At 41.6% G+C, this 16601-nt stretch overlaps 1 protein-coding gene across 1 annotated transcript in view; it reads left to right on the top strand.

The window, feature by feature from the left end:
• Positions 1-15288, top strand: part of cdh12a (cadherin 12, type 2a (N-cadherin 2)) — a 71720-nt gene extending 56432 nt beyond the window's left edge. Inside the window, exons 7-12 of the mRNA XM_053486965.1 lie at positions 2570-2820; positions 4187-4323; positions 5742-5863; positions 7089-7203; positions 11749-12000; positions 14619-15288. Coding sequence (XP_053342940.1) covers positions 2570-2820; positions 4187-4323; positions 5742-5863; positions 7089-7203; positions 11749-12000; positions 14619-15130 — 1389 coding nt within the window. The 3' untranslated portion in view covers positions 15131-15288. The remainder of the gene's footprint in view (positions 1-2569; positions 2821-4186; positions 4324-5741; positions 5864-7088; positions 7204-11748; positions 12001-14618) is intronic.
• The last annotated feature ends 1313 nt before the right edge of the window (positions 15289-16601 follow it).

Below are 16601 nucleotides of genomic sequence, written 5' to 3'. Positions count from 1 at the left end.
TGGCTGGACAGACAGACAGAGAGACGGACAGACAGACGGAACAAGCTTCTAAGACTGGTTTCTGGTCCTCCAGTGTATAAAACATAAAGAGATCATTAAAAGAGAGAGGATATACAGTTGTGTAGAGAAGGTTAGGAACGCTCTGGAGTTTACTTCCACGAAGTTGGACATCGAGACAAGAAGACATTAAATCAAAGATGTGACGTTTTTCTTATACGACAAATAGCTCTTGGACTTTCCATGTTTTTGAAATGCAGACCCACAGATTGTAAACTTTTACGTCCTGAAAATGTCACGAAACGTATATTTTTACCTCTGACTGACGCAAGCGCTCCGAATCCCTCCGTTCAATCAGAATCCAGAAGTCACTCAGAGCTGCACTGTATGAGTGTAATAAACACTACGGATGATGTGGGTAAATACCGTCGCTCAGAGCGCGGTGTGTCGAGGAGAGCGAGCTGCGCAGCCTGTATGCGGAGTGTAGGAAGTGCGGAGGATCTGATGCAGCTCCTGACAACATGACTGGAATTTGAAACGCAGCTCTGTTCGTGCATTGACATGATGCAACGGTGAGAGCTTGAGGAACTGAAAGCTCCTGCCGAGATAAGAGAGGAAGTGGAGACCGGAAGGCGGAGGAAGAGATGCCCCGATGCCACGAGGCACAGAGACAAGAGAAAACGCTGCGCTTTTATGTCAGGATACGACAGGATCTGAATCATACACCAGCCAGAACAAGGGAGATGTGAAGCGCTGACGGGGTGTTCAGTCTCTCTGATATCACACAACCATGTGTCCTGTCAGACAGCAAGCCGAGAAACACACATCGTCTGGAAGCTCAGGAGCAATAGCGTTAAAATCATCATCTTCATCATCATCATCATCAGTAGTAGTGAAAGAAGACAAAGATTGGGCTAGATACTGTATTATCACAAATTTACTTTTTGATTATCATTAATTTATCATCAAATGTAAATAAATAAATATTTTATTTAAAACATTTTATTTAAATTTAAAAGAAACAGATAAAAGTTTTTTGACTTTTTGGAGATTTGTAATATTTTTGTAATATATAAAAAAATATATTTGTAATAACAGATTTTATTATGTAACATTTAACTTTTTAATTTAAAATATTTTTTTAAAAATATGTACAGTATACTTATATAAAATAATTGCACTTTCTAAAACATTTTTCAGATTGAAAACTTATATATATTTTAATATTTTATTATAATTGTTTTTATTATATATTATAATATAATTTTATATTATTTATTTTTATAATTTAAACTTTATTTTCACTTTTTCATTGACATATGTATTTATTTTTACATTTATTTTACTCCACTTTAAAAAACTTACCACTTTTTGCGTATGAAAGCGTATGACAGGGTGCCAATAGAGGAGCTGTGGTATTGTATGAGGAAGTCTGGAGTGGCAGAGAAGTATGTTAGAGTGGTGCAGGACATGTATGAGAGCTGTAAGACAGTGGTAAGATGTGCTGTAGGTGTGACAGAAGAGTTTAAGGTGGAGGTGGGTCTGCATCAAGGATCAGCTCTAAGCCCCTTTTTGTTTGCTCTGGTGATGGACAGGATGACAGATGAGGTAAGACAGGAGTCCCCATGGACTATGATGTTTGCAGATGACATTGTGCTCTGTAGCGAGAGCAGGGAACAGGTGGAGGAAAATTTGGAGAGGTGGAGGTATGCTCTGGAAAGCAGAGGAATGAAGGTTAGCCGCAGCAAGACGGAATACATGTGTGTAAATGAGAGGGACCCAGGAGGATCGGTGAGGCTACAGGGAGCAGAGGTAAAGAAGGTGCAGGATTTTAAGTACTTGGGGTCAACGGTCCAGAGCAACGGGGAGTGTGGAAAGGAGGTGAAGAGGCGGGTACAGGCAGGTTGGAATGGGTGGAGAAAAGTGTCAGGTGTGTTGTGCGATAAAAGAGTATCAGCGAGAATGAAAGGAAAGGTGTACAGGACAGTGGTGAGACCAGCGATGCTCTACGGCTTAGAGACAGTGGCGCTGAAGAAAAGACAGGAGGCAGAGTTGGAGGTAGCAGAGCTGAAGATGTTGAGGTTCTCTTTGGGAGTGACAAGGATGGATAGGATTAAGAATGAGTTTATCAGAGGGACAACCCACGTTAGATGTTTTGGAGATAAAGTCAGAGAGGCCAGATTGAGGTGGTTTGGACATGTTCAGAGGAGAGATTGTGAATATATTGGTAGAAGGATGCTGAGGTTGGAACTGCCAGGCAGGAGGTCTAGAGGAAGACCAAAGAGGAGATTTATGGATGCAGTGAGAGAGGACATGAAGTTAGTTGGTGTGAGAGAAGAGGATGCAGAGGATAGGGTTAGATGGAGGCAGATGATTCGCTGTGGCGACCCCTGAAAGGGAACAGCCCAAAGACAAAGAAGAAGAAGATTTTTACCACTTTTTCCTGCGTTCTTATCAACCTTTTTTTCTCTCTATTTACACTTTATTTACATTACTTTTAAAAATACCCTTAACACCTCTTTACACTTTAACACTGTGTTTCTTCACCTCTCTCCATGTCCCTGTGTTCCAGCCGCTGGATTACGAAAGCAGGAAGACATACAGTTTTAAAGTTTCTGCCTCGGACCCGCGCATGGACGCCCGTTTCCTGCAGGGCGGCGCACACAGTGACTCGGCCGTGGTGAAGCTGAGCGTGATGGACGTGGAGGAAGCACCGATCTTCAGCAGCTCTGAGTACAGCATGGAGACACGAGAGGGTTCTGCAAGGAACGCCATCGGGGCGGTGAATGCCCATGACCCTGACACGGGGCACAGTCCGATCAGGTCACCACACACACACACACACACACACACACACACACACACACACATAATCATACCATAACCATACTGTATATTTAAAAAGGTTTTCATTTTTAAGTGTCTCGCAGTATTCTTTTTTTTTTGCTCTGTGTGTGTGTGTGTGTGTGTGTGTGTGTTCGTCAGGTGAAGAGATCTTAAGTACATGGCATTGAAATAAGTATTTCTTTCTGGATGAATATTTCATAAAGAGGACACAAAGGAGACGCCAGTGATTTAGTACATCCAGAGTGTTTGCGCTCTGTTTTTAATATTTCACTATTGCACAAATACCTAGAGTTCCCTGGAGACAATGGAATCCGCAAACACACAGTAACACACCGGCAGTTAGTGTGTGACACCACGCGTAATGCAATTCTGTGTACAGTCCTTAATAGTCGCTTCCTTCACATCTCGCGTTCTTCACATATTCATGTGACGGCTACGGAGCTTGGTGCCTAAACGCAAGCCCTGTCTCATGAATATCATGAATAAATTTAACGAAACGTACTTATGATCTCCTCAAACTCTGTGACAGAATGTATTAATGTGGAATTTTCATGCACACGTTTCTGTAAGGACACGATGAAGCACGGTGGCGGTAGGATCACGCTCTGGAGCTGCATGTCCTCAGCGTGGTGCCCTGGTCAAGGCAATCGCACGCAGGTTGAGAGAGCGGTGACGGGGAACCTGCAGCTTTCGGTTAGACAGATGAAGATTAAGATATAAAAAAAAATGCTCCAGCTTTCAGCATAATAATGAGCAGAAATTCGAGGTTTTAGAAAAAAAAAAATCAATATTTTAAAAGATCTGAGATTGAAATCGTACAAATCAAAAACCCGTAACTTGAAGAGGGATGCGTGTTGGAGATCCGTTGGCGATTTGATCGATGGGAGGAAAAGGTGAACAGAACAGAATTATGACCGTAGAATATAAAGCAAAAAGATTAAGCTTCAACAGATGTATTACAAGCTTTAACAAAGTGTAAGCAAAAAGGGTGTGTATACTTATGCACCATAAGATTTTTTTTCTTGTCTTCTTTATTTTTTCTGATAAGTTGGTTGATTTAATCTAAATTAACAATTGAAAAGAATACTCTGACATGATTTCTGTTTTGCAACAGGGGTGCGTAAACTTTTGCACAGTGCGCGTTATTCCACTTCTTTTCTCAAATGCATTTGATAGTAAAATATATTTAGATAGATTTAGTCTACCAAAATTAAGAAAAAACATGAGAATGATGTCGTGTCACCGCCTACATGTGTAACTTTCCCGATCACTCTCGTATTAGGCCACGCCCACTTTTCAAAAAGGTTGTATAATGTATGATAACAATACTTCCGTTCTGTAGGTACTCGGTCGAGTGGAACGCAGACGCTGAGAATTACTTTGACATCGATCCTGTCGAAGGCACGATTTCATCCCGAGAGCCGCTGGACAGAGAAGCGACACCGAAACTCAACATCATCGTTGTTGCAACGAAAATCCGTAAGTACACAAGACCCAAGAACACATCGACACACACATCGACACACTCCTGGTGAGCTTCACCTGACTGTGTTAGAAAAGAAAACACTCAATGTGCACTAAAGATAAACTGAACTACAGTGTATTATCAGTGTGGGGAAATTCTTACAAAGATCTGATCTCGCCATCTAGTGGAAGTAAGTAGGAAGTGCAGTCGTATACACCGGCATCTAATGCAAGTCCAGCTGCTCTGCTATGTTTATAATATTCTGTACATCGTACACTTAATTAAAAATTATTTTAAAACAATTCAAATTAATATAAATAACAACATATTAAGGCTAATTATAATTAACAAAACAATTAACAAATAATTAAGTTGCAAACTGGTATATTTATAAAGCCAATTAAAAAAAGCAAAAAAGGTAAATTTATACATAATAAAAAATATTATGTTACCTAAAGGGTAAAAGGCAAAAAAAAAAAAAAAAAATTTAAGAAACAGATAGCAATTATTCTTTTGTGTGTTAGTCATATACATGTAAAATGTTTAAAACAGTTAAAAAGTTACAAGGACTTACATTTAAAGTATTTAAAGTAAAACTTTTGCGCATGTGTCAGTGTTGGAATTCTCTTCATATCTGTCAACATGGTTTGTATCAGATGGTGTTGTGTATCAGCAGTGTTGTAGATCCGTCAGTGTTGTGTATCAGACTGGTGTATGAGTCAGTGTTGTGTGTTTGGGTCAGTGTTGTGTGTTTGGGTCAGTGTTGTGTATCATCAGTGATATATAGGAGACAGTGTTGTGTATTCATTTTTTGTATCTGTAAGACTTGATAACGGGTCAGTGGTGTGTGTAAGTCAGTGTTCTGTATGGGTCAGTGTTGTCTGTAAGTGTTGTGTGTCTGTTGTGTGTAAGTCAGTGTTCTGTATGGGTCAGTGTTGTCTGTAAGTGTTGTGTAGGGGTCAGTGTTGTGTGTTAGTGTTGTGTGTAATTGTTCCGTACGGGTCAGTGTTGTGTAAGTGTTGTGTATGGGTCAGTGTTGTGTGTAATTGTTGTGTAGGGGTCAGTGTTGTGTGTAAGTGTTGTGTGTCTGTTGTGTGTAAGTCAGTGTTCTGTATGGGTCAGTGTTGTCTGTAAGTGTTGTGTAGGGGTCAGTGTTGTGTGTTAGTGTTGTGTGTAATTGTTCCGTACGGGTCAGTGTTGTGTAAGTGTTGTGTATGGGTCAGTGTTGTGTGTAATTGTTGTGTAGGGGTCAGTGTTGTGTGTAAGTGTTGTGTGTCTGTTGTGTGTAAGTCAGTGTTGTGTGTAAGTGTTGTGTGTTAGTGTTGTGTGTTAGTGTTGTGTGTAATTGTTCCGTACGGGTCAGTGTTGTGTAAGTGTTGTGTAGGGGTCAGTGTTGTGTATCTGAGTGGGTGTGTCTTGTTTGCTCTTCCAGACAATCCGCTCCTGTTCAGTCGGGTCAACGTCACAGTCACGGTGCTGGATGTCAACGAGTTTCCTCCAGAACTTTCTGCTCCATTTGAGGCATTCGTTTGTGAGGATGCAAAAGTAGGCCAGGTAAGTGAAAGTGTGTGTGTGTGTGTGTGTGTGTGTGTGTGTGAGAGAGAGAGAGAAAGTGTCTGGCTACTGTATAAATATAGGCTTCTGATTTTAAGAGCAACATTATGTATGTGTTTTTGTGCTCCTGGAGTACATTGTGTGTGTGTGTGTGTGTGTGTGTGTGTGTGTGTGTGTGTGTAAGAGAAAGAGAGTGCTTAGCTGCTGTTTGCCGTTGGTGAAAGCAGGACATTGATACACTGTTTAGTTTGGAGGTGAGCGCTGTTCTCTCTGCACTGAAACCCTTCAGTCCTGTTTTCTCCATTTTCTCTAAATAAACTTGTCTCACTTCTCTGCCTCGGGTTCAATTTTCAGAACAAACCATTGTCCGTTTTCATCACAGAGGACATCGTGTTCAGTGAACGCTCTGTATTTCTTTACAAAAATATTTCTGAAGTCAACCTAAAGTATCCCGGATGAGCTCGAGTGTTGAACGCAGTAACACGTGACGTTTCTCCATAAAGACGAAGACGCGTTACCTTTAACGTGTTAATTAAAATAAATGATGCCTAAATTTCGATATGTTTTTTTTAACATCGTGTCTGTGAATGATAGTTCTCAAACCATCCACGATCTGGAGTTCATCGTGCCGTCTACTCTGCCTCGTGTGACTCACTTTAACAGCTAATTAGAGGCAGCCAAGCTTTCTAGTTTACTGCCAAATTTCTTCACCCTGTTAACTCTCGGGGAACAAATCCCTGCCTGTGCGTCGCCCGCGCGCGCGTTCGTCTAAGCAGTTTGCACAGAAAAGCAATTTCTCACAACAAATAGGATTTAGCACATGATATAACCGTAACAACAGATCCGCGCTGAAACGCTGATTAGCTCGCTCGGAATCCGATTCTGGAATCTGATTGGTTGGGAAGTGTGGATTGATTTTCTATAACAGCAGCTCTGAGAGTAGAACAGCTTGGAATCTTGGATTTATACAGTGCTAGCGCCAGTACGCGTCGTTACGTCAGTACGCGTCGTTGACGTTTGTTTATTTAGGATTTTGGCGGCCTGCACTGACAAAGTTTTAATAAATTTAGTCTAAATTTTCAGGTCCCCCAGTGTATTAAACATAAAGATATCATTGAAAGAGTGAGTTCTGACCGACGTACAGACTTTTTCTTTGTATGTCGATAGTCACGTCTCATTATCTTATTAATTCAGAGGGATATATTTACGTTGTTCGTGTCTCCAGGTGATCCAGATCCTCAGTGCTACAGACAGAGACATGCCCAATTTAGGACACAGATTCTTCTTCAAATCTCCCCGAGAAAACCGGAACAGGAACTTCACCATCCGAGATTACGGAAGTAAGTACTGCTTATAGTAGTGACTAATTGCGCTGTTATGGTTTAGTTAGGGTGTTTCTTTTTACTTTTTTTTCTGTTATGTTGACATTAGTCCAAGATTCAGTCTGCAGAACCTTTTACATGTCACATGTCTCAGTCGCATGACGTTTAATTTTATTCACCTGGACCTTGTCTTGTCTAATTAGTTGATCTATTTATATCCTGCGTTTTACTTTGATCTTGCATCTGTTGTCCTGCTGTTCTGTTTACAGCGTTGTTTTGGTTGTCTGTTTTTCATCCCTTTTGCTTATATTAAGTTGCAATTAAGCCATAACTGTGAGTCCCCGCTCATTATACTTTAATACGTTTTTGATTCCAAATCAAGGTGATGGATCAGCTCCTGATGACTAGGAGCCCGAAAAATAATAACTCTGCCTAAAAACTCTGGACTTACTTTGAAGGACAAAGAAAAGGTTTATTTTTTATTTGTCTATTATTAGGTCCCTCATCCAAGGTGTCCCCAAGGTGTCCCCTGGTCTTATCACAACCAACTAAACGTTTGTGACCATAGCTCTTAAAAAATGGACTTAAAGTTGTATATGTTAGGTATCATTGCTGTACAGAATATAGTGACATAATGACGTGACTCTCTAGCCCATGGAAAAACTGGATCTGAACCAGCACTAACACCAGACATGAACTAGTACCTGGTTCACTTTGGTGAAAACGGGTATAGGGAAAATTCCTAGAGTTTACCTAGTGTTTGCACTACTGGAATATTTTCCGTGACAGCACACAAACGTCTGGCCGATGTCTCCCCGATGTATAACGTTACGGCAAGATTTGCTAATTGGCAATAATTACAGTACACACAATATTTCTTATCGGATTTTTTATATCATAAGGATCATTACATCAGATCATTGAATCTGCAGTTTACTGGCACAGTTTTTACACCCTTCCTGTCTCAACCCTCAACTTAGGATATTGCTAGAAAGTGGTTACTTGGTGGCCGTGGTGCTCCCACCCCCACAAACCTCTAAACAGTGACCCCGAGCCTGAACCACCTGAGCCACCCCTGCCCCAGCTGTTTACCAGATGCTCTCTTGCTTTAATTGGGTGACCCCTAGTGGCAGAAAATATATAGTGTGTTAAAGCATGCCCGTGTTGTTTTATTTCACACGTGAGGAGCATCTTCCCTTCTGCATGGCAGGTGACTAACTGGGCATATCGTAAACAGATATGTGCAGGAACAGATATGCTCTCATTAGTGGGCCGACCTTAGGCTGACCTAGCTGAGATGTTTGATAAACTGGCAAAATTACATACTTTGGGCTATACAGTATGAGTATTATACATCAGAAGATATCCGCCGATGCTTTTCAGACGTTTTAAATAGTAGGCGGACATGCTTATGTAAAGAACTCGCCCAAACTCCTGTTAGTACGGTTGCCAAGAAAAAGCAAAGAACTATACAAAGAACTTTTGTTTAAGTGTGCATTTGAATAGACACTTTCAGGAGGATTTTTAAGCACGAAAGGCTATTTTTATGAATATGATCAAGTCCGGAAGACTTTCTCTCTTACACAATATAACATTTTTCAAGTTGGTAATACTGCTAATCCAACCTATCAGCTCGATTTATCATCATGGCTGTTAGGTCGTGTACAAAGTGTAAGAAGCACTTTAATCTGTCCAGGACAGGGAGGGATGAGTGCTGGGGATAAGAGCTTTTACTCTAAAGAGTAATCTAATGAGATGTTCCGAGTTGATGGCTTCACACTTCTCAAAATTAGCTCGGTACTGAGGATCCTGGATGCATCCAGCAGGACTGTGTGTCTCCAAGTTATCTGTTTGTGCCAACAAAAAAAAACAAAATATGTGTTGTTTGGTGCAAGTGAGGATCAGCACCTGATTCGAGTGGACAGCATGACTCGATTCCAAGCGAGCAAATGGCCAGAAGGTTCTCTCCCACTCCTCCTGCCCTGTCAAGTGCAATCTGCTGCTCACCCACCCAGGCACGAAAAACCTCAACAACAGGGTCAAGGGACCTCACAGTTAAGAGCAGGCATGTCTGCACACATTTAGACAGAGCTGACAACACCACCTCCACTGGCCAGACTACAACTTTAGACACTAAAGACTGAAGAGCTTGTGGTCTCCTTTGGTTGGGTTAAAGGTGAGCCAGGCTGCTGAAAAATGTATAAGGTGTCAAGAACGTTTTTCTGCTTTTTTTTTTTTTTTGCTCAGAGGTTCTTTTTAACCTGAACACAAATACTAAATCTAATATTAGGCGACTTTGATTACAGAATTACCGCCGGTTACAAGAACATGAGGCTATTCATTCATTCATCTTCTACTATACTGTGTATTCTGTTCAAATTACAAATCGCCGTCAGGACTCCCATGTAATTCCCCTCATCTGTACACAGATTAATAATAGAAATAAAAAACACGACATAAAGATATAACAAGTCATCATTACAAAGACCCGGCATGCTTCGGGAATTGACATTGCATAATTTATACTGACTTTTTTTCCCCCTTTAATCTAATTACAGCTGTTCAACCATCAGACAGACTAAAAATGTGAGTTCTGCTTTAACGGCCAATCCCAAAATTCATGTCTTATTCACCAAACAATTATGTAACAGTCCCTGGTGGAAATTTCTTTACAGAAAGAGAAAAGTCAAATTCCCAGCATGGGCACTTCACACTTATCAACCCGCCTTTATTCTTATGAAATGTTTCCTAAGAGTGTCTTAATTTCATGCAGATTTATGCAGATTTGCCCGAGTGCTTAAGGACATCTGACAGTAAGCCATATTTATTTCTGCCAGAACTATCAACTCGCCTCCTCCGTGTCTGATTCTCTTCCAATCTGGTGTTGATCCAGAGAGAGAATTTCTTCACATTGACTAGAGAAACTAAATCCTTTTGTTCAACAAAACCTTCAGGAATGCAGGTTGCCTTTTTACCTCGTTTTATCTTCTCAGAAGGCTGGTCCTCTCAGCAGGACATAAAGCTGGTGAAGCTCATAATGATTTCACCTTCAGCCGCTGTCAGTGGATTGTCTTTGATGCTACCGTCTATAAGTCCAGAGTCTGGCTCGCTGAGTTGTATTTCTCCACTGCAGAACTCGCAATCAATAGGCATCTTTTTCACTGGTTATGAATCAAGATCTGAAATGATGATGGTTTTATCGGGTTGTGGTACATTTTCATTTATAGACAAAGTTGCATGACAAGGGGAAAAATTGACTTAAAGTGCAATGTTATGTTTAATATAAGACACTGATTGTGAACTGAAAAAAAATAAAAACTTTATCCAGTTGTTGAAAAAAATACATCTGTATCCAGGGAGCAAGTCCTGGTCTAAATCCAAAGAATCCCGAATCCCAACAGGGGGTCCAACTTCCAATAAAATGTCCAAATGATACCAGGGGATCCAAATCCCAACAGGGGGTCCAAATTCCAGTGGCTTGGTGTCCAAATCATCCCCCTCATCCTTGCAAAAAGGCAGAACTTATCCCAAATGCAAGTCCAAATATCAGTGAGGAGTCCAAATCTGAACAGGGGGTCCAGATCCCCACAGGTGGTCCTAATCCCATTTGGGAGAGGGTGTCCAAAATTGTAATGGGGAGTCCAAATCCTAACAAGAGGTCCACACCCTTTGCAATAAGCCCAAATCCCAATTGCAGGTCCAACTACCAGTGGGGAGTCCAAATTCCCCACAGGGGGTCCAAATCCCAACCATGCCAGAACTCTGGCTAGCGGTTCAAGTCTCAACAGGGGTCCAAATCCCCAGTGATGCTCCATTTCCAAGAGAGTAAAACTGGGCCAAAATTGTAGCATGGGTATTTATTATTATTATTATTATTATTATTATTACTATTATTCCACTTTTCTCTATCAGTCAGAGTGACAATAACCAGCCATGTTCATGAAAAGCATGTTTTGAGCTAAAAGCCATGTAGCGTTATTTTGGTAGCAGTCATGCAACTAGAGAAAATGAGTTAATTGGTAAAAATAAAAAATAAGTAAGAAAAAATGGGATGAGATTTATTTCATTTTATCCTGGTCAGGGTGTTGATGAACTCATTAGTGGTGAAATGTACTGCAATAATATGACCACACATAGTAGGCACGTGCCTTCTGCTCAGTTTGGGCCAAAAGGACTTATTTTAATTTAAGTCAAGTCTTTATTTGCCACATATATATTATGTACAGTGAAATTCTTTTCTTTGCATATCCCAGCTTAGGGGTTAAGGGCTTTGCTCAAGGACCCTTGGTGGAGCTAGAGCTTCAAATGCTGACCTTTTGATCAGTAACCCAGAGCCGTAATACACTGAGCTTTAAATATGTACTGAAAGTGAAGGGATGTGAACCATAAATTGGCATCTAAAAAAAAAAATCATAAAAAAAAATTCTAAATTGTATCATTATATTAAAAACAAATAGCACAATTAATTGCTATGAAAAGACTGAACATTACAGAAAACCAAAGAGACCATGCGGTGTGTGTGTGTGTGTGTGTGTGTGTGTGTGTGTGTGTGTGTGTGTTTAGACAACACGGCTGGGCTTCTGAACAGACGCACCGCATTTCGGCGGATGGAGAAGAGCGTGTACGAGGTGCCAGTCGTGGTGGAGGACAGCGGGTTTCCTGTCCTGAGCAGCACAGGGACGCTAAGCGTCCGGGTCTGCGCTTGCGACGTCTCCGGCTCCGTCCTGAACTGCAGCACCAATGCTTTCCTTCTGCCTCTGGGTCTCAGTACCGGAGCTCTGCTGGCCATTCTGCTGTGCGTGATCATTCTGCTAGGTAAGAACTGTTCACACGAGATACACGAGATGAGAGACACGGATAAGCTGGACATTGTGACAGATTCATAATGACATCTTGCAACACCGTCAGCTTTCAGTGTCCTTGTTTTTAACCCTTTTTTCGTCACAAGGGAGTCTTGTAGTGTATCAGAAAAAAACGTTATTGTCTTTTTGGTTTTTATTTAAATGTATTTTAGTAAATAAGGCGTGGCCTTTGTGTCTACAATTAATAATGAAGCTCAGGCTCAAGGAAGTAGGCGTGGCCGGTGTAGCTTCCAGTCCCAGTAAAAGGGTTGTGACCTTTTTGTACTAAGAAGGTAACGCCTCTGTATCTTTAACAGGGATGTGCCCTAATCCCAAGAAGGGGGCGTGTCTTTAGACTGAGGAAAGAAGACCTATTCTTAGACTTTACCACACTGAAGCAGACGCCCCTTATGTCCACGCATGAGCGTGGCCAGGACAGTTTCTTGTTCCCCACTAGGGGGCAGTGCAGTAAAATAAAAGTGGAACCCTGGAACTGAACCAGGAAAGAAGAACACCAATGGCTTCTTAATTACAGTCTCAGGTTTATGTAGCCAATTTTTCACGCTGGTTCTCTGCAGAACGAGTTCTTACATCTGATTCATGGCCCTGTTAAAGCCTCGCTCTTTCTCTTTTCTCTCTCTGTCTTTCTGTCAACCTCCTGCCGTCTACATTTTTCTCTGTTTCTGTCTTTGTCCCATCCATCTCCCCTCTCCCTCTGTCTTTTTTTTCTCTTATACTCTGCTCCTTGCTCATGCATTTTTCCCCCCAGGCTTTTCTGTGTTTATGTAGCCGGCAGCGCGGTGGCTTAGCGGTTAGCACTGTCATCTCGCACCTCCAGGGTCTGGGTTCGATTCCCACCTCGGGGTTTGTGTGCATGGAGTTTGCATGTTCTCCCCGGGCTTGGTGGGTTAGGCTAATTGTGTGTGTGTGTGTGTGTGTGTGTGTGTACCCTGCAATGGATTGGCACCCTGTCCAGGGTGTACCCCGCCTTGTGCCCTAACTCTCCTGGGATTGGCTCCTCCCCCACGATAAAGTGCTATAGACGATAAGTGTGTGTTTATGTAGCTGTCTGGCAGCATCACGTCTGTCTGTCTGTCTTCCTTGCACTTTCATTCTTCATGCTATCTCTCACATCTTTCTGTATCCCTTACTTTTTCTCTCCCTACTTGTCCCATCTTTCTTTCTCTCTTTCTTTTTGTCTCTTTTCTCTGAATATCTCAATCCCCCTCTCTTTCCTTCAATCATCCTTCAGTGATTTACTCTCTCTTTCTTTCTCCCACCCTTTAAATCTTTCACTTCATCTCCCCAGACCTCTTTCCATTCTTCTCATCTCTCTGTATTTCTTTCTCTTTATTTTCCTTCCCTTGTGTTTCATCGTCTTTCTCCCTATAATTTCTCATTTTTTTTCTTTCATCACTTCTTTCTTTCTCTCTTTTTTTCCATTCTCTTTCTATCTTGGAATTTCTCAATCCTTCCATCCCTCCCTCTTCCCATACTGTTCTCTCCTTTTTTCAAAAATATTTCTATCATCCTTTAACCCCCCCTCTCTCTCTCTTTCACATCTTTCTGTATCCTTTATTTTTTCTCTCCCTACCCCTAAATTTTCTTCTATTTTTCCCCAATAGTTTCTTTCTTGATGTTTGCCTATTTACCCAATGCTACTCTTTTTCTTTCGTTTTTACTTTTTCATCGTTCTTTATTTCTCTCTCTAAATCTCAATTTCCTCATCATTGTTTCTCTGAATATCTTAATTCCCCTTCTTCTCCTTCAATTACTCTCTCTCTCTGTCATCCTTCAGTGATTTACTCTTTATTCTTTCCTTCCCTCACCCTTTAAATCTTACACCCCTCCCTCCCCCCCCTCTCTCCGTTCTCCACATCTCTCTCTATCTCTTACTCTTTTTCTTTTCCTTCCCCTGTGTTTCTCATTTATTTCCTTTCTTCCTTCCATTCCTTCCTTTAATCCTTCCTTCCTTCTCTACTTGCTTCCCCTCTCCACTTTCTCTTCTCTATCTTTAAATTTCTCAGTCCCCCCCCCATCCCACCCCACCCCACCCCTCCCCATCCTCCCACACTGTTTTTCTCCTTCTCCATCTTTCTCTCATCCTTTAACCCCCTCGGCTATCTTTCTCTCTTGCTTTCAATCTCAATTCCCCTTTATTACCACACTCCTCTTTCTGTTTATCAGCCTTGTCCTTTCTCTCTTTGTCAGTCCTTCTCCTTCCATCTTTGTGTTCTGTCCTTTGTCCTGACTGTAAGAGACGGAAATAAAAGCTTAGTCTGTCTGTCACTCGGGGAAGCACGACAGCACGTCTAAACAGTGTAGGAAAAAAGAGTCAGCTAATCTTCCATGCGCGTGCACACACACACACACACACACACACACACACCTCTCAGGGTCACACTTGTCCTGATTCAGCACTGACACATCCCATACAGATGATGCTGTCTTTCTTTTTGTCACATCACTTTTATGACAGATTAACACACAGTTAATTCATCACATGTTACCTACATAATCATCTGTGTGTGTGTGTGAATGTGTGTTAACATTTAGCAAAAAAAAAATCACATCCAGTCTTATGTGTTGCAGTGATTGTGGTGCTGTCCGTGTCTCTGAAGCGCCACAGGAAGAAAGACGCTCTGATGTCCTCCAAAGAGGACGCGCGTGACAACGTGATCCGCTACGATGACGAGGGCGGCGGCGAGGAAGACACGCAAGCCTTCGACATCGGGACTTTGCGCCACCCGGAGGCCGTGGAGGAGACGTCCGTCCACCGTTACGATCTGAGGGACGATGAGGACGGCGAGGACGTTCACGTGTACCTCCAGCAGCGGTTACAGGAGAACCACATGGACGCCACGGAACTGCCGTACGACTCTCTGGCTACGTTCGCCTACGAGGGCGAGGGCTCCGTGGCCGAGTCGCTCAGCTCCATCGAGTCGCGGCATCACGAATCCGACATCAACAATGATCTGACATCAATCGGAGACCTGGGGCCACAGTTTTACACTCTGACTCTGATCCTGGGTGGGAAACATGAGGGCGAAGATGAAACGTGTCTCCCGCATGCCGAGGGATCAGAACCGAGACGAGACGACTGATGCCATTTTATTATTATCATTATTTTATTATTATTTTTTTTTTAGGAAGCAGCTCTGTGAAAGTGAAACGCCTGCGAAGATCATTTCAGGCTCAACACTTTGACCGAGATGGTAGGAGAGGCATGGGGTGTTTTTTTTTTTCCTTACTTCTTCTTTTTTCTTTTTTCTTTTCGCACGCCTCTCCTCAACCTGTTTTCAACTCATTTTGGTTGAAAGTTGCAAATCCTTCCAACTGCGTTTTCACTCCGGCTTCATGTTTGCACTTGTCAGAAACTGAGTTTAAAAAAAAAGAATCCTTTTGGGGGATTTTGACGCTCCCCTTTGATATGAAAAAAAGTGCCTCAAAACTTTTTCTTTCTTCCTCTCTCGGTTCACACACTCATTCTTCGAAGCTAAGCAACTTCGCTCTGTAGCTTGACTTTCTCAATACTTGTTATGAAAAAAATATGGACTAATAAATAAAGGAATAAACATCAAAGGCCTCCGTATTGCTTTTTAAATGAGTTGACGTCACCTCTTTCAGTTCATTTCCAGTGATTCACTGCACAGTAAAGACTTTTGTATAAGAGTGTTGAAATATTAATTACACAGTTATGCAAGTGAGGATGCTATAAAGTGGGCCCGCAAGTACACGAGTGTGAACGCAACGTAACACTAAAGGCAACAGACCGTGTTCGAGTACTTGATGGAAGCATCCCTGGGTGTATAAGAAGAGTATGCTAATGTACAGTGTGCTTATGTATGCTAGTATGCAACTGTACACATGATCGCTAGCATGCGATGTTCAGGCATGTAGCACGCTAACGTGTGGCCCAGGTGTGTAAGTATGCTACGTTACTATGCAATTGATCTAATGTTCAAGTCTGAAGGTACAAGATTGTACAATAGAGTGTCAGGTTAAAAGACTAGCACTTGAGTGAGCAAGTGTGTTAACGAGCTAGCATTAATTGCTAAGAGTTAGCTAATGCTATACGTTCCTCCTCATATACAGGTTTAATAATGTTTATTAATGATATTAGAGATATTGATGGACTTTCGCTTACACCAGCAGAGAGTAGTGCAGTCGCAAACCACACGTTTATATCAATGCACTGGTTATAATACATCGTGGTCATTAGGGACGGGAATCACCAGTCGCCTCCCGATATGATATTATTATGATTCCTCGGTGCCGATTCGATTAAATTTGATAAATATCCCAATTTGATATTACATTTTCCCACTGATTTTGTTACAATTTTAAACCTTAAAAAATAAATTTATTAAGTAATTAAATGTAGCTCATTCCTTATAACGTTAGTTTTCTTAATTAAAAACCAAGCGCAGCATTTAAACAATACAAACTTATTTCAAATACAAGAGTTTAACATTTAACTCGGCAGCATGAATCTCTGTTATCCACCGTAATTATTATTTTTAAACAAACTTAGCAAATCATTTACTCCTACAGTACCACACAGGATGAAAAACG

The sequence above is a fragment of the Clarias gariepinus genome, chromosome 25, assembly GCF_024256425.1.
Source record: "Clarias gariepinus isolate MV-2021 ecotype Netherlands chromosome 25, CGAR_prim_01v2, whole genome shotgun sequence".
In the NCBI taxonomy this organism is placed as follows: Eukaryota; Metazoa; Chordata; class Actinopteri; order Siluriformes; family Clariidae; genus Clarias; species Clarias gariepinus.
This window is presented reverse-complemented; position numbering and strand designations above follow the sequence as displayed.